The 23,317-nt window shown below is 41.9% G+C and overlaps 1 protein-coding gene across 3 annotated transcripts; it reads right to left on the reverse strand.

The window, feature by feature from the left end:
- Positions 1–9,113: 9,113 nt before the first annotated feature.
- apcdd1l (adenomatosis polyposis coli down-regulated 1-like) lies at positions 9,114–23,019 on the reverse strand. 3 transcript variants are annotated; one of them, XR_005208883.1, is made up of 5 exons: positions 13,579–13,956; positions 13,084–13,267; positions 11,504–12,023; positions 9,751–10,705; positions 9,114–9,591 (listed from the first exon to the last, which is right to left on the reverse strand). XR_005208883.1 is itself a non-coding variant. In XM_037785143.1 (4 exons), exons 1-4 carry the CDS (start codon positions 22,578–22,580, stop codon positions 9,932–9,934), a joined length of 1,563 nt encoding a protein of 520 aa, XP_037641071.1. In that variant the 5' UTR covers positions 22,581–23,019; the 3' UTR covers positions 9,114–9,931. The 3 variants fall into 3 exon arrangements, 2 of the variants coding, with proteins under 2 accessions (XP_037641071.1, XP_037641059.1); XM_037785143.1 differs by lacking the exon at positions 13,579–13,956 and adding an exon at positions 22,496–23,019 and having other exon boundaries at positions 9,114–10,705; XM_037785131.1 differs by having other exon boundaries at positions 9,114–10,705.
- Between the last annotated feature and the right edge of the window lie 298 nt (positions 23,020–23,317).

Raw genomic sequence — 23,317 nt, forward strand, 5'->3', positions numbered from 1 at the left:
TAACTTGATGTTAGCAGCTGTTTGCACTTGTAAACACGTCACGATTGAAGCAGTTGAATTGGGTGTAGCCTACATTCAAGATAAATACATATCAATGTGAAATGTCATTAAGGAATGCAGTTAGAACTCTCAGCTCTTCCAGAAGTCTCCTTTCTCCTCGCTCCTCATCTCCTTGAGGAAGATCCTCTATGATGGCGGAGTGGGAACCATTTTTGGGTCACGGGAGGAGAGAGGAAGCATAACTTTGCATAATGAAAAGGACCCAATGTCTTTTTTATTTCACACATTCTTCTTCCTTGTCATTACCTGGAGTCTACTTTACCCACAATGCAACTCAACCGTTTAAAGTTTGATTGATTTGGATATGTCTTATGCCAATAGCGGCTAATGTAGCCTCGAGCTGCTAACCTCACACCAAAATTTCTATAATTTCAAACTTCAACAATCAATCTTCATCCCCAACCGACGCTGCCTCAAGTGACATCACTTGAGCCAATTTATCAGATGTCACACGCCTCCCTCTGGAGCCCCAAAAGGCTTCCTCACATATGCAGTATTACTTTAAGTTCCCCTTTAATAAAAAGGCTACAACGGCTTTTTGTTTTGTTTTTAGTAATAGTGTAACTGAGTCTTAAAAGATGTAATATTCATCATCATATCTTGAGCTGCATTGATTACTAAGGATAGAAAAGTTATATAAACTTCGCTGACACTTCATCACTCGTCAGCGAGATGAAAAAGTGATTTATTGCGAGGGGTTTTGGTGCGTGCGGATAAAGGCTGGATCAGATCTTGGCAGTGTGCGTGATCTGAGGACATCTGAGCCACCCAAGCGTACAAACGCGTGTTAAACGACCTGTTAAAGCCCTATCCAGCAAAGCCACAGTTGGGCCTTCCATGTATTAACGTTACATTGGAGTCACAGCGGTAAGCTTCCAACAGATAAAATACGTCTCTGAAAAAGCAATAAGATCTTCTAACAACACTTAACACTGTTCTGAAGGTATTTCCAGAACCATTAGACTCTTCCAACCGTCTGACCTGTTAGTTGTTACCACTTTGCTTGATTTGGCAGTGCCACTATTCGCAGTGGGATAAGTGTGTTAAAATATATAGCTGCAAGGAAATTAATTACCCCTTGGATTTCTACTTCTGCAGTCGTAGGGTCGACGAGTAGAATAAAATCCTGGTGATTCATCGGGTGTTATTGTATCAGTAACAACCAGACAGTGTTTCTGTCTGCACCTCGTGGCTGGCGGCAGCAGAGCAGAGATTGTGTCAGGAAACCCCCCGGTGTGCACCTGGGCCCGGTAGCTCCTCAGCTGTTTGGCTTGGCCGCAGCGAGACACAGCTGCGAACTCAATGGTGGAAACTAACCAATATTAATTTACTACATTCTATCTGTTGGGAAATAATCCATTTCCAAGAAAAAATCACAGAGGAATGTTTCAAAACACTGGAAATTACAAGAAGTCCTGAGGTTTGCTGCTGACCTGAAGGAGAGGTCAACGAGGCAGCGACTGAGGTTTTTGTCCGGACCGTATTTGCAAAGGCAACCTGAAGGAAGTCACTAAGTACAGTACAACTGAATGTTTAATAAGACATTTTTTAGGCAACCAAAGGGTTATAATTAACTTTCATGAACTGACAACACACTGTGAAAGGGTTAAAGTTCTTCGACGAAAACATGTACTACACCTAGACCGGACAACGCTGTAGTAGCAACCTGTCATTAACAAGGTAGCTACGCCCTAAAGCATCCCCTGCTTTATGGTCTATTTCACTCTAAATGGGACCATAATTTACTAAATGAGCATCATGCTGTATTGAAGAAGACTTGAAACTAGCAAATGAGACCATAAACTCATGTTTACAATGTTTACTGAGGTAATAAATCAAGTGAGAAGTAGGCTCATTTTCTCAGACTTCTATACAATCAGACTTCTTTTTGCAACCAGAGGAGTCGCCCCCTGCTGGCTATTAGAAAGAATGCAAGTTTAAGGCACTTCCTCATTGGCTTCACTTCTCAGACCCCGCAGGTTGTCCACTGATTAAAACCCACTTTGTAGTAAAGTAATGAAGTGATAACCTCCCTTTTTTTCACAGATGACATGACACGGAAATGACAATAAAGCATTATTGTTACATAAAATAAGGATGCATTTCATATTTCAAATATGCATGAGCAAATATATATTCTGTTTGTTTGCCAAAAAGGAATTCACAGACAAGAAATATTTGAGCTCATTTAGACGTCAAAATGTGTCTAACTCGCTTTTAGATCTCTTATGAACAAAGTACATTAATACAAAACTCTAATAACAGAAATCCAAATCTTTCATTTTTAACCATATTTTACAGCTGTAGTCTGAGACTGCAACCTGAAATTTCATGTCATTCTTTGTAGCACACTTCAGAAACTTTTATCAGTTCAAAATTAAGTTTTTTCCAAGAAAATTCTCAAACTGATCAAAACGCACACATTTTACATCTTCCAAACAAGGACAATACAGTGATCAAAGCTCAAATATGCACTAGAAAACTGCTTAGAAGAGACATTACACAAGTTAATAATCTCACAATACAAAGGATTGATGTCCTAATTGACCATTCCTTGACTTTATACTGAACAGGTGGTTCTTATTATTCACATAGACCACAAGGAAACCACATCAGTCACTGATCTCTGACCCGTGTACTGGATGTCTTTTATAGGCCACAGATTGTTTTTATCCTTAGTCCAGATACTTTGACTGATCTTTAACCACGCGGCCTGTTTCAGTGAATCTGGTCTTCATTGAGGTCTCTACAATAAACTTAATGTCTGGCTGTGCTTCAACGTTGGAAAACATATAAAAGATTTAATTATGCATCAGCCTGACACTCTCCTATTCCTGGTGTTAACTGTGGGCAATAATTACTTTTGGCAACATGATGAGTATTGTTTTACACCGGTGTTAAAATACACCGAGAAAAGAATCCATCTCCCGCCTCATCAACAGGTTTTACATATTTGGCAGGTTTATATATATTTATATACCCTTAATTTATTTTCCAAGTGAAACAAAATACTCTGCACTCTGGCATAGTTGTTTGGCACACCAATAAGCCACATTTCATGCAAATTTTCTACTTACAAGAGGTCCCTGTAAGGGTTTTGGGGCCACAACTGTTTGAAAAGGACTCGCAGCTTGCCAGAAAGGTTGGAGGCGGGACAACTGGCAGCCGAGGGGTGCAGTCTGGAAGAATCGGCCCTGTGGCAGATCTCTCCAGCAGAAACCTTTTCAATCATTTGTGTAATCTTAACCTTAGAGCAGAAACATGGCCTGGTTTAACAAGCCACCAGATCTGACAGATAGCTCTTAAGGGAACACTTCTGTCAAAACGAGTCCCAAAGGCAACAAATATGTTAAAGAGGTTGTCTCATACTGGATGATGGAAGTTACTGTTCATCTGTTATGTTTTTATGTGTGGCAAAAGAGATTTGTTCTGGGATATGTTGTGTCCTGCAATAGTAACTAAGTACATTTACTCAATTACTATACAAGTAATTTACTTGTGTGTTTCCATTTTATGTAATGTCATACTTCTTCAGCGAAATATTGTACTTTTTACTCCACTACATTTATTCGACAGCTATAATTACTAGATACTTTTCAGAATAAAAGTTTACATAAAAAACAAATGCATTTGTGTACAAGATGCATGTATGCTGTCAAAGATTAAACCAGTGGTTTCCAATGGTGACGCATTACAAAGAAGCAGTGTCTATTTGGGGCAGATGTCTTTGACTTAATTTATTAGCAGTTCCACGAAGTTAGCGATCAAACTTTAAACTCCAAACTTCTCAGACGGTTTCATTTAAATAACAGTTTGAAGCCCAAAGTAAAGTAAAATTATCCAATATTTCACAAAGAAAAGCAAAGATTAGAAAAGTCAAAATAATGAATACAAATTGTGTTTCTTTTTCCTCTCTCATTAATCATCTCATGAGCACTCAGATTTATCTTGGACTAAACTATCGAACTGTAAATAACAGTAAATGAATAAAACAAATTTGACGTACTTGCACCTATTTAGTATCTCCATACTTAATAAATGAAAAAATACACTCACAGGAGTCATATTTCTGCCAAACAAGTACTTAAAGTGTCAATCTTGAAGATTTTCATTTAAATAAATGTCTGTTGAGTCACTATCTATTGCTGAAGGTAACACAGTGGTGATTGAGTCTATGGCCCACTGATGAAAGTATTGCAATATTTATATATTTGCAGTATTACAAACTGGGCGTCTGTGGTGACATTCCCGGAAAAAGAATTTCGTATTACAGTTTTTCTCCGTTGTATACACACAAATTATGGAACCTTCTTCAGCGGTAATGACTTAACAAACATTTATTTAAATAAAAATCTTCGAGATTACCACTTTAAAGTATTTTTTTCTGTTTATACTTATGTACTTTCAGTAGGATTTTGAATGCAGTACTTGAAATGTAGTATTTGTTCATTGTTGAATTGGTACGTTTACCTAAGTAAGTAAAATAGGTGAACACTTCTTCCATCACTGGTGTCATCATGGATGAGGAGTTCATATTAAGGAAAAGAGAATTGCGGGCCGTTAGACAGGCGGGATCTGTTCAGTAGTTGGTGAAGTATATGAGCATGAGGTCATGACAGAAAGGAGCCCGTTTTTTTTTGTTTGGCGTGAGATCAAGCAGGAAAGTGCAGTCGCTGCTCCGCGCTGCAGCTCTGTGGGCAAAACACAGTGCTTTGTTCAGTTGTCTCCGAGCCAAGAGGACACAGTTTTCAATAGAAACTCATTTGTTTCAACTGAGCCCGCCAACTTAAGTCTGATGTTATCTTTTATGGGGCAGCTGCAACTCATATTCTTATAGAAATAATGGGATTTTCTTAACAGAGCCTGAAATTTGAATGAGCGAGGGAGGCTGGAAGTTACCCCGTACTACTGCAGTGATGTCATCTCAATGATGTGTGTGTGTGTGTGTGTGTGTGTGTGTGTGTGTGTGTGTGTGTGTGTGTGTGCGTGTGTGTGCGTGTGTGTGTGTGTGTGTGTGTGTGCATATGCATATGCAAGATTTTTATGGGAAGGCAGGAGATGGGACCTCTGCTGTATTTTCTATCCAAAGGCAGCACTGTATCTTTCTTCTACCAGAACATTTGTCAGACTAAACCACCAAACTGTTTGTGGTTTGGAAACTTGGTTTGGCTGAAAGGAAACTCCTTAGGGCTTGTTTTGTTTTTCTTTTTTTTACAGTCTATAGGAACATTCTTCCTAAAGTCATATGAAGAGGTTGTGTATTTTATGGTCCTAGTTCAGAGAAGGCTACAGAAAGTCAAACAACAGCTAAAATGTTACACGTGATACAGTGGATCATGTGGACAGCTTCTCCTATTTTTGCTTTGCCTTTGTAGGAACTCCCTAAAAACTTGGTGTTTCACCCGGATGGGCATGGTTTCACAGCACGTAGCAGTGCATGCTTCGGTGAGCCTCGGCCTTCAGCCCGTGCTCCGAGTGCACGTCCATGAGTTAGTTAGTTTTATATAAATGAAGTAGATTACTACTTCTAATTTGCAATATCCACTCATGCTCACATTGATGTCATAACATGTGCCCCATATCACGTGTCATGAAGATATTGGATGAAATGTGCTGGCTAGTTAGCTAACTGTTAACAAGCTCACATTAACAGGTTTCCTTTGTAAATAAGCCTCACATGCGGAGCGCTTGGTAATGTTAATATTTGCCCCATGGAGGAATGAAGTCACTCTAGTAGGCCTGTATTGTTAACATTAAATTAGTTAACCCTAACGTTAAATTATACAGTCACCAGTTTGTCGACAAATTATCTGCAAGTGTAGGAGAGTTGAGTCGTGTGTGAGAGTGAGTCAAGTAAAATCAGTGTGATCGGACAGTAACGTTAATCTCTGCTCTTCGGATTAACGTCTATCCTGGGCTGCCCTCATCTTTATTTTCCAGTAATGTTAAAACATTACAGTATGATAGTCAATTTGAGAATGTATCAGCAGTCAGGTAAAAGTTATTTGAAAATCTGCAGTGAAGTCTATAGCCACGGTTGCAGCAGTGCCAGCAACGTTAAAAAGAGCAAAATCTATAAATGTATCTTTGTAAATTGATGATCACAAAAAATAAAATATCATCTTGGTTTGAAGTTACAATGAAATACTCAGAGATCCATATTTTAGACTGTTATCCTCATCATCATATCCTCATAAACTCATCCAGAATTCAATCATTCTCGATTTTTACTTAAATTTAGTTCCTAACGTTTTTTTTTTTCTCTGTTGTTCAATGGATATATTCAATAAGCCACCGAGCCTGATTGCTAACAGGTTGGCCCTGCGCTCCTCCCTGCCTTGACAGTCTCTATACTTTATGGCGCGCTTCAGAAACCGCAAACAGACTATGAAAAACTGCACCGCCTGGAGGCATCCTCTCCAGTCATCATCACCACCCGGCCATCTCCAGCACACAATAACCTGGGTGGATCCATGTGGTTGCTGCTGGATTCACTGGGTCTCCATTTAATGACATATTGTGCACACCATTGTACAGATAAATGCCACTCGTCCACTCTCAGCTCTTCTTTGTCTCAGCCTGTGCTCTCTTTGTGTTGGCTTCAGGAGGTTACAGATCTAGATTCTCCATCCAAGCCTGAAGGATGACCTCATGGGGCTAACAGCTGCCATCACCATTCTCGCAGGAGTTAATAGGAACAGTATGTAGCCTCTGGAAAGGACTACCTCTCTCTCTTTCTCCCTCTTTCTTTCTCTTTCTGTCCCCACTATTTCAATGTTAGAGTCAACTAACATCATTTTGCCTTATTTCATTTATTTACTAATTTTAACAACGATAACCTGCAGAATTGTGTAGCCTAATGTTACAGCCCCTGAAAAGTTGGTTTATAATCTTTAAGCAACTATAATCAATATTTTTTTTATATTAACACACAGAGAATTATTACTTGAGTCTGCAGTTCTCAGCTCTTCGGAGCTTAATGGCATCTTTCATCTCATTGTTTTGGTTTTGCCAGCTTTTGTTTCAGTTTTTAGCACAAAAGCTATAAAAATAAATGACTGTACGATACCTGCCCAGTACCAATGGCATTTAGACAAAGTTAGCGACTAGCTTGTGAAAATATCGGAGCATTTAGCAGCTAAAGAGCCAAATATTCCCCTCAGGAGTCGGTGGAGACCAAAAATAGAGCTAAAAGTTGAGTGAATATTGGACTTAACTAGAAACATGACTCCAAATAAATGATGTTTCTCTGTGTCTGCTGGATGTGTTAATAAGCAACTGTTTGCTAATAATATATAACACTTATAAACAATCATAAGTAATCTGCTTTCATCACGGTTGGATAAGATTTGATTGACAGTTACCAAACAACCCACCAACTGTCATCAGAATTTGATCTGTCTCAATGCCGACTTTAAGTCAGAGAGAGGAAAAACAAAGAAATACAGAAATCTCTCGTGAAATAACAGAAACTGTTCGACAGATAATTCTGTGTTCATGTAGGATCCCGTTGATCTGTAAGAAAAAGTTTTTTGTTCCAACGTCGTTTTATGAAAAGAAAAAGAAGAAACACATTGAGGATTCTGTTTTTCATTCCTCACTGGTTCAAAACTACAGATTATTTGCATGTAAATTCAAAACATGTTGTAGCCTATATACACAGCTGATTTTGGGTGGTGATCTAAGTTGAGTTGAACTGCCTGCATGTCATTTTGAAAAAGCAGGTGTCATGATTTAACAAATGGAGGATCTTTTCCTCCGTGGAGCACTTGACTTGCTTCAGTCATAACACTGGAAATCTGGAGCTATATATATTCCTCTGTTGTCTCCTAACTGCTGCTCCTCTCGCCTCATTTATTGTCAGAGCGACTGCGAAATCTATTTTGTTGGCGGACGGCTGTTCATTCTCATGATACACTGTGCATCCAATCTGATATCCGTCTGTGTGTTTCCAGCGGTTGGGCCTGCGCTGGAATGCTTTGTGTAATGTGTGAGCCATATGACAGTTATTTATCAAACGGCAGTACGCTCACCCACACCCACTATCTGGGCTTTGAATCAGACCACAGAACACCAGAGAGAGGACAACATCCAGCTGATGCTACAGTCCAAATTTTCTGTTTGGTTATTGAAATAAAACAGCAGCTTTGGGACACATGAAACTTTAATTTTTACATGTGCAGGTCGGTCGGCCCACCACTTTATCTCAACAACTATTGGACGGATTGCCATGACATTTTGTGCAGACATTCATGGTCCCCAGAGGATGAATCCTAAGGACTTTTCATTAGCACCACCATGAGGTTGACCTTTGTGGTTTTGGCTGACTTGCCATGAAATTTGGTTCAGACTTTCACGTCCCTCTCAGAATATATTATAATAACTTTGATCCTCCTTTAACTTTTCACCAAGCGCCATCATCAGGTAAAAATTTGTCCAACTGTGTTATGCAGGTATTTAGTCATAAACCAAAAAGGTTGTAATTAACTTTCATGAACTGAAAACACACTGTGAAAGGGTTAAAGTTGTAAGACGAATGTATCTGTTTTTTACTAACTGCTGTCTGTTTTTTAATGTCTGTTGTTTTCTGTGTTTGGTGAGCCGAAGACAAATTTCCAACCCCGGTGGACAATAAAGTTATTGTATTGTATTGTATGTGATAACACGGACAACGCTGTGGTAGCGACCTGTCAATCACAAGGTAGCCACGCCCTAAAGCATCCCCTGCTTTATGGTCTATTTGACTCTAAATGGGATCATAATTTATTTAATGAACATCATGCTGTATTGAAGAAGACTTGAAACTAACGATTGAGACCATAATCTCATGTTTACAATGTTTACTGAGGTAATAAATCAAGTGAGAAGTAGGCTCATTTTCTCATATTCTTCTATACAATCAGACTTCTTTTTGCAACCAGAGGAGTCGCCCCCTGCTGGCTATTAGAAAGAATGCAAGTTTAAAGCACTTCCATGTTGGCTTCACTTTTCAGACGCGGAGGTTGCCGCCTGCTGTAGACTCTTGTTTTAAAGACTAATTGAACACAAGACGTTATGAAAAGCCATTTTTAATACACATAGAAAATAATCACTTCTTAAATGGCAAAACTAACTAAAATATTAGACCAAAATCTTTCTCTTATCAAAAAGTACAGTATAAATGGTTAAAATAAATATTCATTTGATTTGTTTAGATCGACTGCTGATAGAAAAGCAGACTAATACACAAGCTTTGACAGAGGATAGAGATAAAGCAACATTTCACACCACAGTGGCATTAGACCAATGAGGATGGCAATTATAGATTACACATTTTCCACTTTCCAGCTTCTTTTCTCTCCAGCATGTTGAGAAAACAATGTTCTGTACAAAGTGCATTAGTTATACTGCATCTTGGATGAAAATGAGCTCTTGTTTGAAGTTGTGGAAAGTCCATGGCTTTCAGTTTGGTGTGGAAATAAGCAATCCACATTTCTTTGATCTTGCTTTGTAATAATAGTGTGAAGAAAACTGCATTTACCCAGAAATGATCTGTGAAGTGAGAACATCTGATCATTATACAAAAGGAAGGACAGTATAAAAGAATATATATTTTTACATACTGAAATGATGGCATTTGTATATATTGGTGGTTTATATACAGATAGGTAGAAATGCAGCTGAAGTAAAGAGTCATTAAAGTGAACCTACAGGCAGCATCTGAAAGCCAGATATCAAAAATTATTCAGCTCTCCTGAGTGTCTCGTGATTTTCTTGACCATCTCACATGTTGGTCATCATCATATGGAGGAAGAGTGAAAGAAAGCTGCCAGAAAACAATGTCCATCAATGACTTCAGCTGTGTAACAGGCTTGATTCGTGAACAATGTCTCTAATAAACACAGAACCAGCTGCATAGCACAGATCCCAGCACCAGTAACACCAGCTGTGCCAGTCTCGCTGTCCCGCTGGCTGCTAACTGGACCTGCTTGCTGTTAAAACCTGAGCCATAGCGACGTGAAGGCTGTGTCCCCCCCCCACTGCAAAGCACCATGGGAGCCTGAAAGGAGGTGGGCCTCCTCTGCAGTCGGTCTGGACTGGACCCGTCAGCCGGCCTCTCTCCGATGAACAGCAGCGGGTGTTTCCTGTGATCCAGCTCAGTCTTGAAGAGCTCATACTCCTTATGTGGCAACTTGATTCCCAGCAGGGTGCACCCATCTGTGGGGGTCAAGTCCTGCTCCATCCCGACCTCCCAGCCTCCGGCCTGACCACACTTTCCAGGCCTCGACCCATTCAGCAACTTCGCTGTGGTCTCCTCCACGGCTGTGACTCTCACCTGGATGACCTTGAAGACGAACTCGGTGGCTCCTGAGACCTTGGCGGAGGGGTTTCCCTGAGCATAGTGGCCCGAGGCTCTCAGGGTGAAAGTGGGCTGAGAGCACGCAGGGTCCGAGTAGTGTCGGTAGACGCCCTCCCACGCGTGCTGGTCAGGATCGAAGGTGAAGTCTCGGGTGAGGAAGAGGACGTTGGGACGGGTTTCGCAGCGCTGGCTGACCCAGCGGCCGGCCAGAGACAGAGGAGCTGCAGGGCTGTGGGGCAACACCGGGGGGCGCTGCTCTGAGGAGCGGTACACCAGGGCGCACACAGGGCAGGGGTGGATGTGATGCTGCAAAGATTAAAGGAGAGGTGTTTTTTTTTGATTACTTGCTTAACCAATTACCAGTCACTTATAAAATGTGAGAAAATTGTGTTAAATTTAAATGTCAAGGACAAGAGAATGGCCTCAAATTGCTTATTTTGTTCAGGAAATAGTCCACAACCCCAAAATTTTTTTATTTAAAGTAGAAACAATTAGTCAACCAACAGAAAGTGTATAGTAATAGTTTAACTATTTATGTTTGTTTTTTTTAGCAAAAATTACAAACATTTGATGGTTTCAGCTTTTCAAATATGATGATTTGATGCTCTTATTTGTCATTATGATTCAGTAAACTGAACATTTTTAAATTAGTAAACTAAACAAAATGTCACCTTGGGCTCTGAGAAATTGTGATGGGCATTTGTCACTTTTTTTTGCATTTCATAAATAATCGCTACGTTAATTGATAAGGAAATGAATCATTAGTTGCAGACCTAGTTTCATTCACAAAGACAGAAAACGCAGCAAATCTTCATATTTGAGGTGCTGGAACAGCAATAACTTATCAATTATCAAAATAGTTGCTTATTGCGAGGAAAACTCAATATTTTTCAAACTCTCCAAAACAATATTTGAAGTTGTGTCTGAAGATTCGTTATTGACCTAATAGAGACAGATGAAGTGCTTTCTTGGGCAAGGCGCTGAAACTGCTTTACTGTTGAGCTGCTAACAGTACAAGATGTTTGTACCTCTACCTCTATAATTAATCTTCCACACTCCTCTGTTCATCTCTCTCTGGTAAATAAAAACGCAGTGATGTCTCACCATGGCATTCTGCAGAGGCTGTTGGTACCCTGTAGGTCTGTACTGAGTCCTTTGTGTCCAGTCAGTGTGAATTTCCCCTAAGAGCAGCTCCTGGACCTTCCCTCCATGGCTGTGGTGCTGCGTCTCCACCCGTATCAGTCCCATCTCCATCATGGAGAAGCCCAGCGCTGCCAGACATCCCCTCCCTGCCCGGGTGTTGTACAGCTCATACGGCTTCCCCGGCACCACTCGACCCAGGCTCAGACCCACGCAGGTCGGAGGCAGCCTGGAGGCCAGCCTCTGCTTGGCTGCCACGCTGTGGACCACGATGCCCACCTTGCTGAGGTGGTGTTCAGCTTCGGTGCCCCCGCGGGTGATCCAGGAGGCCTGGCGCAGACGGAGCTTCCCCCTAATCATCAGGGAGTAGGCCGGGTTCTCGCAGCCGCTGTCGGTGTAGTAGTGCTGCAGGGCCTGGAAGTGACGGCTGGAGTGGAAGGTGTAGGAGCGGGTAAGGAACTCTGGACCGGGACGAACCTCACACCTGAACACGGAGGAATGAAACGGTCAAAATGAAAAAGATGAAGTTGTGTCATGAATAGATTTCAGACAAAAGTGAGCAGAGGTTAGTTTTCTGCCACATCATGGGCCACAGCTCAGTCAAGTCTCAAGTTACAAGTCATCATAAGCAAAAAGCTGGATATATTTCAGGTCTCTGAACATTTTTCTTTTCAAAGTTGTTCATCTAATCAAAATCTAAATTTGTTGCCATGATTTTTAAGGGCAGCGGAAACACGCTGTGAACACAACATTGATATATTAGCACCTCAAAGAGTCGATATGACAAACGTATTAGCAAACAGTTGCTTTTTTACACATCCAGCAGTTATGGAGCAATATTCGTGTTTCTTTACTGACTCTCTTTTAGCTCTGTTTTTGGTCTCCACCAACTCCTCAGGCAAATATCCGTCTCTTTAGTCGCTAAATGCTCCACTATGTTCACCAGTTAGTCTCTAACTGTGTCTGTCTGTCGTTTGATGACTAGCAGGTCATGTACAGTGGGTTATTAGAGCTGAAAACAGCTTCCTGTTGCTGCTGGAAACAATTACTGATAAAAGCAGTGAGGGAATCAAAAAAGTTGTGGGCCCCGAAAAAAACAAAAACAATGAGGTGAAAAACTCATAGCTCAGCTTCAGAGAGAGTGAGTCTCTGTGGGTTTGTCACTACGAGCGACTCCTTTCACACAAAGGTAGTCATGTGATCCATTGTTGATAGAAAAATATAGATTATAGCTGCTTTAAATATTCAAGGTGTATGTATTTTTTTTAATTCTGCTTTCAGGATTTTACCAAAAGGTCTTGAATACCAAGTCAAGTCTCAAGTCCACATTTCTGTGCTTCAAGTCTGACTGAAGGCCACATCTCAAGTCTGCAAATCATGGGGATATCTGCTACGATGACTGTCTTTTAATACAGATATCATTAATCTACAAAGGATAAAACAATTTGAAAAGATGATAAATCAAAGAAAACAACAACATGAAGTGTCTTATTAAGCTTCCTTCTCTGTAACTCTTGCTTTGGCATGTCATCGCTACAATTCACCTTGTTGACACCCATGTGCCGTCCAGTCTTGGGGGGATGTCTGCTGTGATTCTCACTCGGTCCTGTAGGTGGCGGTACTGACAGTCTTGCTCCCACTGCAGGCTCTCACTGAGGTTGGAGGAGGAAGTGAAGGAGGCTGTGGGCACCTCCCATAGTTTACTCCCGGTCCCAGCCACAAACACGGCTACAGAGGAAGGGAAAGTCAGAAAACAGTGTGTAAATATTATCATATCAGATAAACACTGAGGCTCCATTACGCTTCGTTTAGATTTCAAGGCTGAGTTTGGGTGGATGTAGGAAATGAACACCACCAGATTATTAACGTCCTCCTCCATTTGAAAATGAAGGGAACAGATAATAGCCATGAGGGAGTATTCACATCTTCTCCCTGTTACATCTAAACACACTTCTGGTTGACTGCAAGCTGTTTGAGGGCTGTAATTTTGGTATATTTTCCGTGTAATGAGTGGTGAGTGGGTGCTATAGAAGCCATACATAGCTGTGAATCAGGACGTTGGCCACGGTGCAGACAGTTTTGGCTTGTCACTCCAATCAGCCTGCAGCTGCAACACACGGGCCTTGTTTTGGGGGTTTGCTTGGAGGCAGGAGGTGTGTGTGAGCACGAGTGCATGCTCTTTGTATGAGATAAACCAAACAGCGGGTCTCTGACAGCAGCAGGCCGGCCGAGCCAAACACATTCAAGAAACACTTACAATGATGAATGTTGTGGCTTGACTTTTCCCAAACACTGACAGTTCAGTTAATCCAAATGAAAGCATTATTCACACCATAACATTTATTGATCTGACACATGCACATCTGCATTCTGTCTGCCTGTCGCTGGTCATCATAACTGCACTTTCTGCTGTTGTTGTTGAACAGAGATGTGTGTGTCGACATGGCAAGGCCGAGCGCTCCGATCTGGTTTCAGTTGAGACAGAGAGGATTTTCTGATTGCACCCTCACGGCTGCAACGTGAGGAAACCCACTGGGCTTTGTCCGTGCAATGTGTTGTGAAAATGATGGCTTCAGTTTCATCCTCCCAAAACAAATGTCAAAAAGTGAAGGGGGATGAGTTCTCACAGACGCCTCCATCTCCTGTTTTCTCTCAGACTGTTTGACATGTTTTTCCTCTCACACTCGTCCAATCACTTTTATTCTTAAAGGTACAGTGTGTAGGATTTTGTTGGCATCTACTGGTTTGGTTGCAGATTGCATCTAACTGAGTACCCTTCCGCTCCGCTGCAGAGTGTAAAACCCCTGAAATGTTACACACTGTTCCTTTAATGGTGAATTGTTGTTTTTACATGCCAGTTTTTGTACCAATTAAATATAGCATGTTAAATAGTGAGCTTTAGAGGTGCTGCTAGATTTGTTACCTTTGGACAGAGTCAGGCTAGCTGTCTCCCCCTATTTCCAGTCTTTATGCTAAGCTACACTAACGAGCTGCTGGCTGCAGCCTTATATTTAACAGTCACACATGAGAGTGGTATCAATCTTCTCGTCTAACTCTCTGCCATGAGAGTATTTCTGAACTTTTGCTTTAAGTCAGAGTATCCAGCTTGATTTCTCCTCTATTTCCCTTTTCCCTTTTCTCTTATTCCCTGTTGCTCCCCTTTATCCTCACAGCTCTCACATTCTTACTCTCACTTTCTCAACTTTCCTGAGGGTCATCTGCGGTGGACAGCTTTATGGGTGAAATCTCTCTCCACTTTTCTCTCATTTGACTTGGGGGTGAACTTGGGGGTGAACATCACCTGTCGAGTTAGTTGTTGAGCCACAGATCAGCTTGTTCTCTTCTGACTGAGCTGAAGGAAAATGGGGACTTTGAATGGAAAGTGTGTGACGTTGGATTTCTTTTTTTTTTTCTTTAAAAGGGCTCCAAGATGGCGGCTGCTTGATCGGCGTTTATTAGCCTTGTTAGTGTCAGACGGAGGATATTTTTTGTTCCCTTCACTCTTGGAATGCTTCCCATATGCTGACCACAACCACAGACATGTGTGCAGCGCAGTCATTTCCTAGCATCCTTCCACCTGACACACACACATGGACACACACACACACACCCATATGTAGAGTTTGCCTAGTTTGAACTATAAAGTCACAGACCACAAAACCAGATTTAAGCTCAAGGCCCATTTCTACTCCTTCAAGCTGCCTGTCAATTTGTTGATTTGATTAATACTTCTTCTTTCCTGTCATATGCATTGAAACAATTTTCCTCATGTGCTGATGTGTTTGTTTATGCTCCATGTCACTGCAGCTGGCGAGGGAACCCAGTCAGTCGGACCCAGCTGCGCTCCCACGGGACAGCTCGGAGCAGAAATACTAATCAGGATTAATTAATTTCCACTGCTCCTTGCAAGTCGTCCAATCGGTCTGTTTTGTGTTATCCACCCTTTGTAGCTGCATGCAACATGTTGCCTCAGCGGTTACTCACACAGTGCAATGAATGGACAGAGAGGCAAGAGTCGCAGGATGTGATGTGGAGTCATTTTGGGTTTCTATATTTGAGATTCAGTTTTTTTGCCAAAACATTTCTATATAGTGTTTCTTGAGGTCACTTGTCATTCAGCCCCTCTCCCTCTCTTGGATCTCTTTCCAGTTGGGCATATGGTTGCATTTACTAAAAGAGTACTCATAAAAGCAGAGCTTAGTAAAACAAAATTGCTCATCGTGGGTTTTTAAGTATTCCTCTACAAAAGAGCCTATTCCAACCACAAGTGAGGCGATGTTGTAATACATATGATAATATCCAACCCCCATCTCAATTTGGAGGAGATGGGGGACTATTTTAGTTGATTCACTTCCTACACAGGCAGTCAGATGTCATTAGTTTTACCCTGCAATGGTTCCCACTGATTTATTGTTCCACTATGGCTCCTAAAACCTCCCCCCTGATGTAGTCTGCACCTCTCTGTCATGGTATAATGCTCGGTGCATCTTTCAGAGACAGATTTAATGTATTTTTACCAATAAAACTCACTGTAAAACTGACGTAACTGATGTGAACAGTTACATTTATGATTTATGTTGGATTATATGCTCAGCTGCCAGTTTTTCTGATGCAGTTTTAATACAACAGTACTGTAATAAATAAACTGGCAACTTAGTGTACATATGTGGGATTTAGGTTTTCCTAGAAAAAAAATTAAGCAAAATGTTGTTTATTGTAGTTATGTTGGTGTCAAATATGGAAGCTCATTATACAACAATAATCCAACTAATCAGTGAGCAACTATGGGCTTCCTACTGCCTCATAACTAAAAGATAACACAGGTCAAATTGATTAATTGCAACGCAAAACATTTATTAAAATTAACGTTGACTCTGATTTTACTGAAAGTCAAACTATGTCCCTAACATGACTTCATAGGGGTCAAAGGTCAACACATGTGATTAGTTCACTAAAGCACTACAGCCAATAAATAACAGGCTCTTCCCACATTAAAGGATATGTTCATATTTTTTTCAAGTCTGTCTTAAAACGACAGTCAAGTGCTTATGTGAACATTGAAACAGGTTGTGCTCGCTGTAAACGTTCCTCCTGTTGGTACTGGCAATTACAACATCTCTTTCCAATGTGCATCCAGTGTGAAGGCCGTTACACATGGGGAATTCTTTTCATGCCATTAATTCGCACATTAATATATTTTTTAAAACTGTTATTTTTGTCATTAATATATTCACACAAAACCCGAATATTACACAGCAAAAAAGCGTCATATTTTTTCTCGGAACAAGGTTGATTTTCTGAGCTTTCACACCGCAAATAAAGGCATCAACCAATCACGTTGTGTGAAACGGGTTGAGTTATATTTATGAAACAACAGCACAGAGGCTCCGTAGTCCAAGATAGGCAAACTTTATTACTCCTTTCACCTTGACAAATGTAGTGCACACCAGATCCACTCCTTCCGTTTTTACCTTTCACAATAAAAGCCCTAAACACATAATTTTCACAGGCGAGTATTTCGCATTTTAGTGTTGTTTATTTGTCACGCCCCGGTGTGTTAAGAGATGGCAGATAAAATCCACAGTTTTTGTGTTGTGCAAAATTGTGAAGCTAATATGAGGCTTCAGACGTCTGAGTTAATCAAATCAAATGGTCATTTTGAAGAGAAACACTGTTTGGGAAACACAAAGGGGAACTTTGTACTAAAATTACTTTGGAAGATACTCTCTTGATTTGCCTCATATTCAAACAAACATTTTTGCACAGAACGAGGACTGTGATTCACCATCACTCACATTGGGAGCTCATTAGGAAGGGGTCTCTTAATGGTCAGTATTAAGACGAGGAAAAGCCTGTTTCAGTGCTCATATAGGCACCTGACTGTTTTAAATGTGAACCTATCCTTTAAGGAGAATGAGACACAACCTTTGGATTGCCATAACATCACACAAAGAGAGGTTACAACCAATTGTGATAGCTCATTTTGTTCATACGGGTCAGGGCTGTTTATATGTTGACTGACAAGCGAGATAGGCTGATCTGTCTGTGTGCAAGCCTCATTTAAACAGTGTGTGAGAAACCGGTGTTCTGCTGTGGCTGATAGGGTTAAAGCCACTTCTCTCTCTCTCTGTGTTCCTGCCTTTCTGCACTGCTGCAGTAAACCTGATGTCATTGACAGCAGCTGGACAACACACTTCAGATGTTGAGTTACTGGCAGCCAGAGACAACGCTCGTCCCCCATGTGTCATCACGCAGTATCATGACTCCCCCACAAGGGGTCAGCGCAGCAGCCTGTGACCTGCGTGTGGTCTGGACGGTCAGTCTGTCATCACCACCAACACTGCTGCCGCCGCCACCGGCCCTCGCTTCAGCCGACTGATGAGCGGCCAAAGTAATCTACCTGTCTTTGAGCTCCCATATTCATCCTGTTTCCACACACACACGCATGCATGCATTTTCACAAAAGCACACTGCACACATTGATTTACAGCACACTGCAGAAGGGTTACCATTTATAAAAGACCTCCAGGCTGCACTCTGTTTGTTTGTTTGCACTTGTGATTACGGTTTGGCAGCCTTCGCTCTTCCTCTCTCATGTCCCATCCGCAGCGCCAAAGTCAAAATACAGTTTTATGTACTTCTTTATTTTGGAGCTATCCTGGAAAAACAAGAACCAGATCCTGGTACTTTTCATTCAGGGCTTGTAGCGGGAAATTAAGTGCTTGACGTTTAAGTCAACGTTGTGTCTCGTTCATTAGAGAGAGAGAGAGACACCTTTGTCTGCTTCATAGCTGCTTCTATTGAGGCTTTTAATGGAGAATCCAAAGTGGAGGCAGTCAAGGTGAAAGAAAAAAATGTTGGTGGTGCAGTGGAATGATGGCAGAGTAGGACCAATCCCTCCAAGTTCCAGTGTTTTATGTGTTTCCTACTTTTTTTTTTTTACTACATCCTCACCCCATTTCTTTCAGTGTGGTACTGTAAAGCCACTTTCTCATGTCTCTTTGCCTCAGTGCTGCAGGACAAAACCCTCCAAACTGTCCCTGAAGTGCCCGCTGCCCTCCTGGCCCACCTCCCCCTCCACTGATTACTGCCCAGCTCCCCTGATGAAAAAGCCATGATGTTTACGGCTCATTTCTCCTGGATGGATTTCAGATTCCTCCCTCCTTTTTTTCTCTCGTCTTTGTTTAATTTTTTTTTCCCCCTCCGTGTGTCTGTCAGTGGTTGATGAGGTGAATGAAGTTGGTCAGGAGGATGAAGGGGGGTTGAAGGAGGCTTCTTCATGAGCCAGGATGACAAGATTAGTGAGGTGCATGTGTGTGTTTTCCTGTGTGTGACGCTACAGTAGCTGAGAGATCCTGCTCATTCCACATATTTAGATGACTGCTGCACATTATTCACAGATCACAGCTGCTTTTTCAGTCACTGAGCTGTCCTCCAGATCTAGGTAGATAGGTGTTATGTGATGGTGATTCCCAACTTTATCTGTCCTGTGAGTTGGGAATCACTGTCTTCATTCGTCACAAGTTACAACGAAGGACTGTCTGCAGCCATTCGTCACAAGTTGCACATGTTGTTGCATTTGTTTTAACCGCTGGACAAAGTTTGGTACATAAGGACTATTCAGATTATTTCTCTCTCTTGTGATGGTGGACCAGCTCAGGAGCAGCTGTATTGTTCTACATAGTAAAAAGCACCTATCAGGTACCAATGTTGGGCAAGTTACTTGAAAAATGTTATCAATTCATATATTATTACTGAATTACTCAGCAGCAAAAGTAATTATGTAAAATTACTTTTTACTTTTACTAAACCAGCTCCATCTATTTGCCTTTGAACAGCTCCAAAGCCTCCACGTGTCTCATATTCTATACTTAACATGTATAGAAGTAGAAAACAACACATTGTGAATTGACAAGCTGCCAGCTTTCTGTTTTACTGTCCATCAACAGCTACTATTAGCCTAGCCCAGGTGACTAACCCCCAAGTCCTCTCCTTAACTGAATGTAGGCAAAGCTGCCGATGGCTACCTTGCAGCTAAGAATATACAACATGTAAATGAGACAACTTTTGAGGATCACTGCCTTCACACTCCTCCAGCCTCTGCGCAGGGCTAACATGTCTCACAGCATGTGGAAATTGATATAAACCCTCCAGCAAATGTTTTGTAAAGGCTCCATTACACTGTGTGATTTTGGGCTGTCTGAGATGAAAGTTGACAGTTGTGAGAGAAACATGCACGCTGTCAATCCAAAACGGTGGTCCCCTATAGATCATGATGTGAGACGCATCTACCGACTACTTTGGTGACCATAGACCAGAGATTTAGCAACCAAATTTTGTCAATGTGACTGCTGCAATGACTCACGTCTACAAACCAACCGATCCGAATATGACATGAAGTGACGCAGAATACACTGGCCGGTGCAACATTTAGTATGTGCCATTTTTTAATTAAATCAAGGGGAAATAAAACACACAGGCACACGCCCAAACCACAACAATGGACGCAAAAGACGTTTTTGGGACTTTGGTAAAGAAGAAAACCTGCATTGCTTCATTTGATGACATGTCTCTGCTGTGTGATATGCAATAAACTTACACAATCATTGCCTAAAGACATCAAACATGTCGAAGCACAAATTGTCAAAATAGTGTTACTAGGATATATAACCGTAATGTATTGAATTCAACATTGTTATCCCTTACACTACTCGTTGCTAAACAAAAGTAATCCCACTACTGTAGCACGTTTAATGAGTTACTGCCCAACACTGTGAAATCATTTGCTGCTGTACCCTACTTCTGTCTCTCTCCCTTCCCTCCTTCCTTGTCGCCAAAGTTAGGCCAAGTTCAGGTTGATTTAGAGGTCTTTCAAAGAACATGAGGTCTGTTGTGTTATTCTAACCCTGAGTCTCACCCTCTCTGTTTTATGGGCTTTAACCCCAGCATCTGAAAGCGGTCTCCTGGACCAGGAGTCTCCCTCTGTCCCCGGGGCAGCGCACAGACGACCGCTGTTGTCTTTTCATCACAGTGTAAGCCGGTTAATCCGTCAGCCTCGTTTATTTAGAGAAGGGATCTACAGAGGTTTGCCCAGTGGACGCCGCTGCCAGTTCCACTGCGGTTAACGAACTCTGGCTCCTGTTCACAACAACACACACATCGTCCTGCTGCATCTCACACCTTCATCATGAGTAAAACAGCTGCCGCGTCGAGCCAACACATCCACCTACTCCACCATTTTCTCAGCTTTGTGCTGTACCACTGGGTTTTGTGCTATTAGACAGAAGATTCCTGACATTGTGGTGTATCTTTTTGGTGGACAGCCGAGGCGGTCGATATGTAGATAGCAAAACAAGAGAAGTTGATGGTCCATTGATGTTTTCGAGCTGAGATTACATCGGTTTCACCTTAATCCAAAAGCTCGGTTTGGAGATGTTTTTGGGAGATCCGGCTGCTGGATGTTTCAAATACTTGGAGAGTTTCAAGCTGGAATGGGACTGTTAAAGGCCAAAACATGAACACTGCATCCAAGGTTTAATTTATATGAATATGATCAAGGGTTTCTGGGGTTTCCTATCCAGTCCAGTTCAGATCTTCACAACAAGAAATTCTTTTGTCCAAGAATCCACCAGACCTCATCCAAATATTCACTGTGGTCTCTTCCATGTGGCCACTTTCATCTTTCTCACTTCATCAAGGCAGAGAGCTAAGCGTTTGTAGCTTTAAAGTTAAAAGTTGGTGTTCAGTAAAAAAACAAGCAAACAGTCAGTATGAAGATCAATGGCTCGGGAAGCTTTCCACCCCTCACAGAAATGACATTACACCTGTCAAAATGCATCTGAATTTAAATTATATTGTCCAAACTTCCGCTTTGATATCAGTGTTGGCTCCTTAAATTAATTCTCTGCTCTGTTTTGGATTAAGAGCTGCTCAGCTCCTCCTGACATCTGGTCAGGGCCAGCGACTCAACCTCGCCTGTCTGCTCTGGACTTGAGCGGTGAAAAAGAAAACAATCCACAGGTACCAGTCTACCAGTGAAGCAGCGAGGGGTGGATGGAGAGAGTGGAGAGAGGGGTGGAGAGGTTTTTCAGGGTGATGATTATAACTGGGCAGATGCCTCCTCCTGTCTGTCCCATCACCCTAACCAACCCTGATGGCAAAAATGCTGCGATCGAGGTTGCGGCGGCTGGACAATCAGCTCTGCACAGCAGCCTGAGGTCAGTAATGGCTGTCTCCTGTTATTCTAACCATTAACATAATGGCAACATTAGTTCCAGGGCCACGCTTCCCCGCTCCGAGGGAGCCATTGTTTAAAGGCACCCGCCAAAGCTTTCTTTTAAAGACTCCTCCACTGGCCACAGATCCGACCGACGCTTTGAAGACACACAGAGGAGGAGAGGGGGAACACAGACCGGCTATTCATAAGCATAGGTTGTGTTTTTACTTTTCAAAGTGCTGATCCACATGTTGAACCCTGCAAATCATTTGAATTGTGACAAATTACATAATAGCTTCCTTGTAATTATGAGTTTTGTCTGTTATAATCTCTTCCTTTTTTGTCTCTGTGTCCTGCCATGTGTTCTTGAAGCTAAATCCACAAGTGTTCAGCTTATTTCTCACATGAGAGAGCGTTTATCTCGGGATTTTTTTTCTTTCATACTGCAGAAGCTTTGGATTACAGGCGGAAATCTGCTGCAATCTTTTAAGATCTGATTCTAAATGTGAGATTTACAACTTATTCCCATACCAAGCTTAAACTAATCTTTTGAAACAAGTTATTTTTTATCAAAATCTGGCAAAAAAATTAGGCTTTGCATGAATTTAATCAGGTGAAATCTGCACAAATCCACTGGTCAAAAAAGAGTTAGTAAATTAAGACAAACTTTAAAGCTGTTTAAACAGCTGGAAGGACTTAAAAATAGACACTATCATCCTGCAGACAGTGCCTTAACTCACCTTGCCACAGCCACAACAGCCAGACTGCCCTCAACAGGTGACTGAAACGTCCGTTTGACATGTTTCCTGCTTCCGCACACTTCATTCACACACTCCTCAGCTCAGAAAACAAACGTTGATCCTTGGGAAATCCAAGACAGAGGGGCTCCTGTCAACAAGAGACGATCATGTAGGATATCACCATGACACGAGCACATATATACCAAGAGTCCAGTAATCCCTCAGATGAAACTCTGGTCTCCTGTTCTTCTTCTTCTTCTTCTACCTCCACTTCTTGGCTTCCATGGTCTGATAAGAAAGTCCTCAGTTGGAACCACACGCTTCATGCAACTTCTCCACACTGCTGCTTTCCTTAAGTGGTGGAGGGTAAATGCTCTCTCTCTCTCTCTGTCTCTCTCTCTGTCTCTCTCTCTCTCTCCACCCCCCTCTCTCTCAATCACACACCATTGCCTCACTACTGTGCAGCTCTGTGGATCTGTTCCACTCCATGCATGTGCAGCGAGTGTGTGCGTGCATGTGAGCAGGAGTATTTTGTGTGTGTGCACTCCTGTCTGGCTCTTGTAGTTTTGAGCCGAGAGGAGGGAGTAGGAGAGAGAGAGATGGAGGGAGAGAAAGTTTCAGTGTGTGTGTGTGTGTGTGCGTGTGTGTGTGTGTGTGTGTGTGTGTGTGTGGAGGAGGGGGTTCCAGCTTCAGACTTCCTAAAGCGAAGGCTTCGGGGAGCTTTTAGAGCAAGGTGCAAAAGGGCAGCGGTGAGTAGGAGTTAACGCTGCAGTCACAATGCTACACCACATCTGATGCTACACCCAAAATATAACAACATGT

This window comes from Sebastes umbrosus, chromosome 1 (assembly GCF_015220745.1).
Source record: "Sebastes umbrosus isolate fSebUmb1 chromosome 1, fSebUmb1.pri, whole genome shotgun sequence".
NCBI classification, from domain to species: domain Eukaryota; kingdom Metazoa; phylum Chordata; class Actinopteri; order Perciformes; family Sebastidae; genus Sebastes; species Sebastes umbrosus.

Bases quoted from the DNA above. Each gene is read 5' to 3' on its own strand.
- apcdd1l (XM_037785131.1), bottom strand. From the start codon at position 13,714: ATGCACTCGTGCTCACACACACCTCCTGCCTCCAAGCAAACCCCCAAA. The intron at 13,268-13,578 runs GTATGGCTTCTA...CTTCCTCTGTAG, and splicing joins ACGTCCTGATTCACAGCTAT to CCGTGTTTGTGGCTGGGACC. The intron at 10,706-11,503 runs GTGAGACATCAC...TAATCTTTGCAG, and splicing joins AGCCTCTGCAGAATGCCATG to CATCACATCCACCCCTGCCC.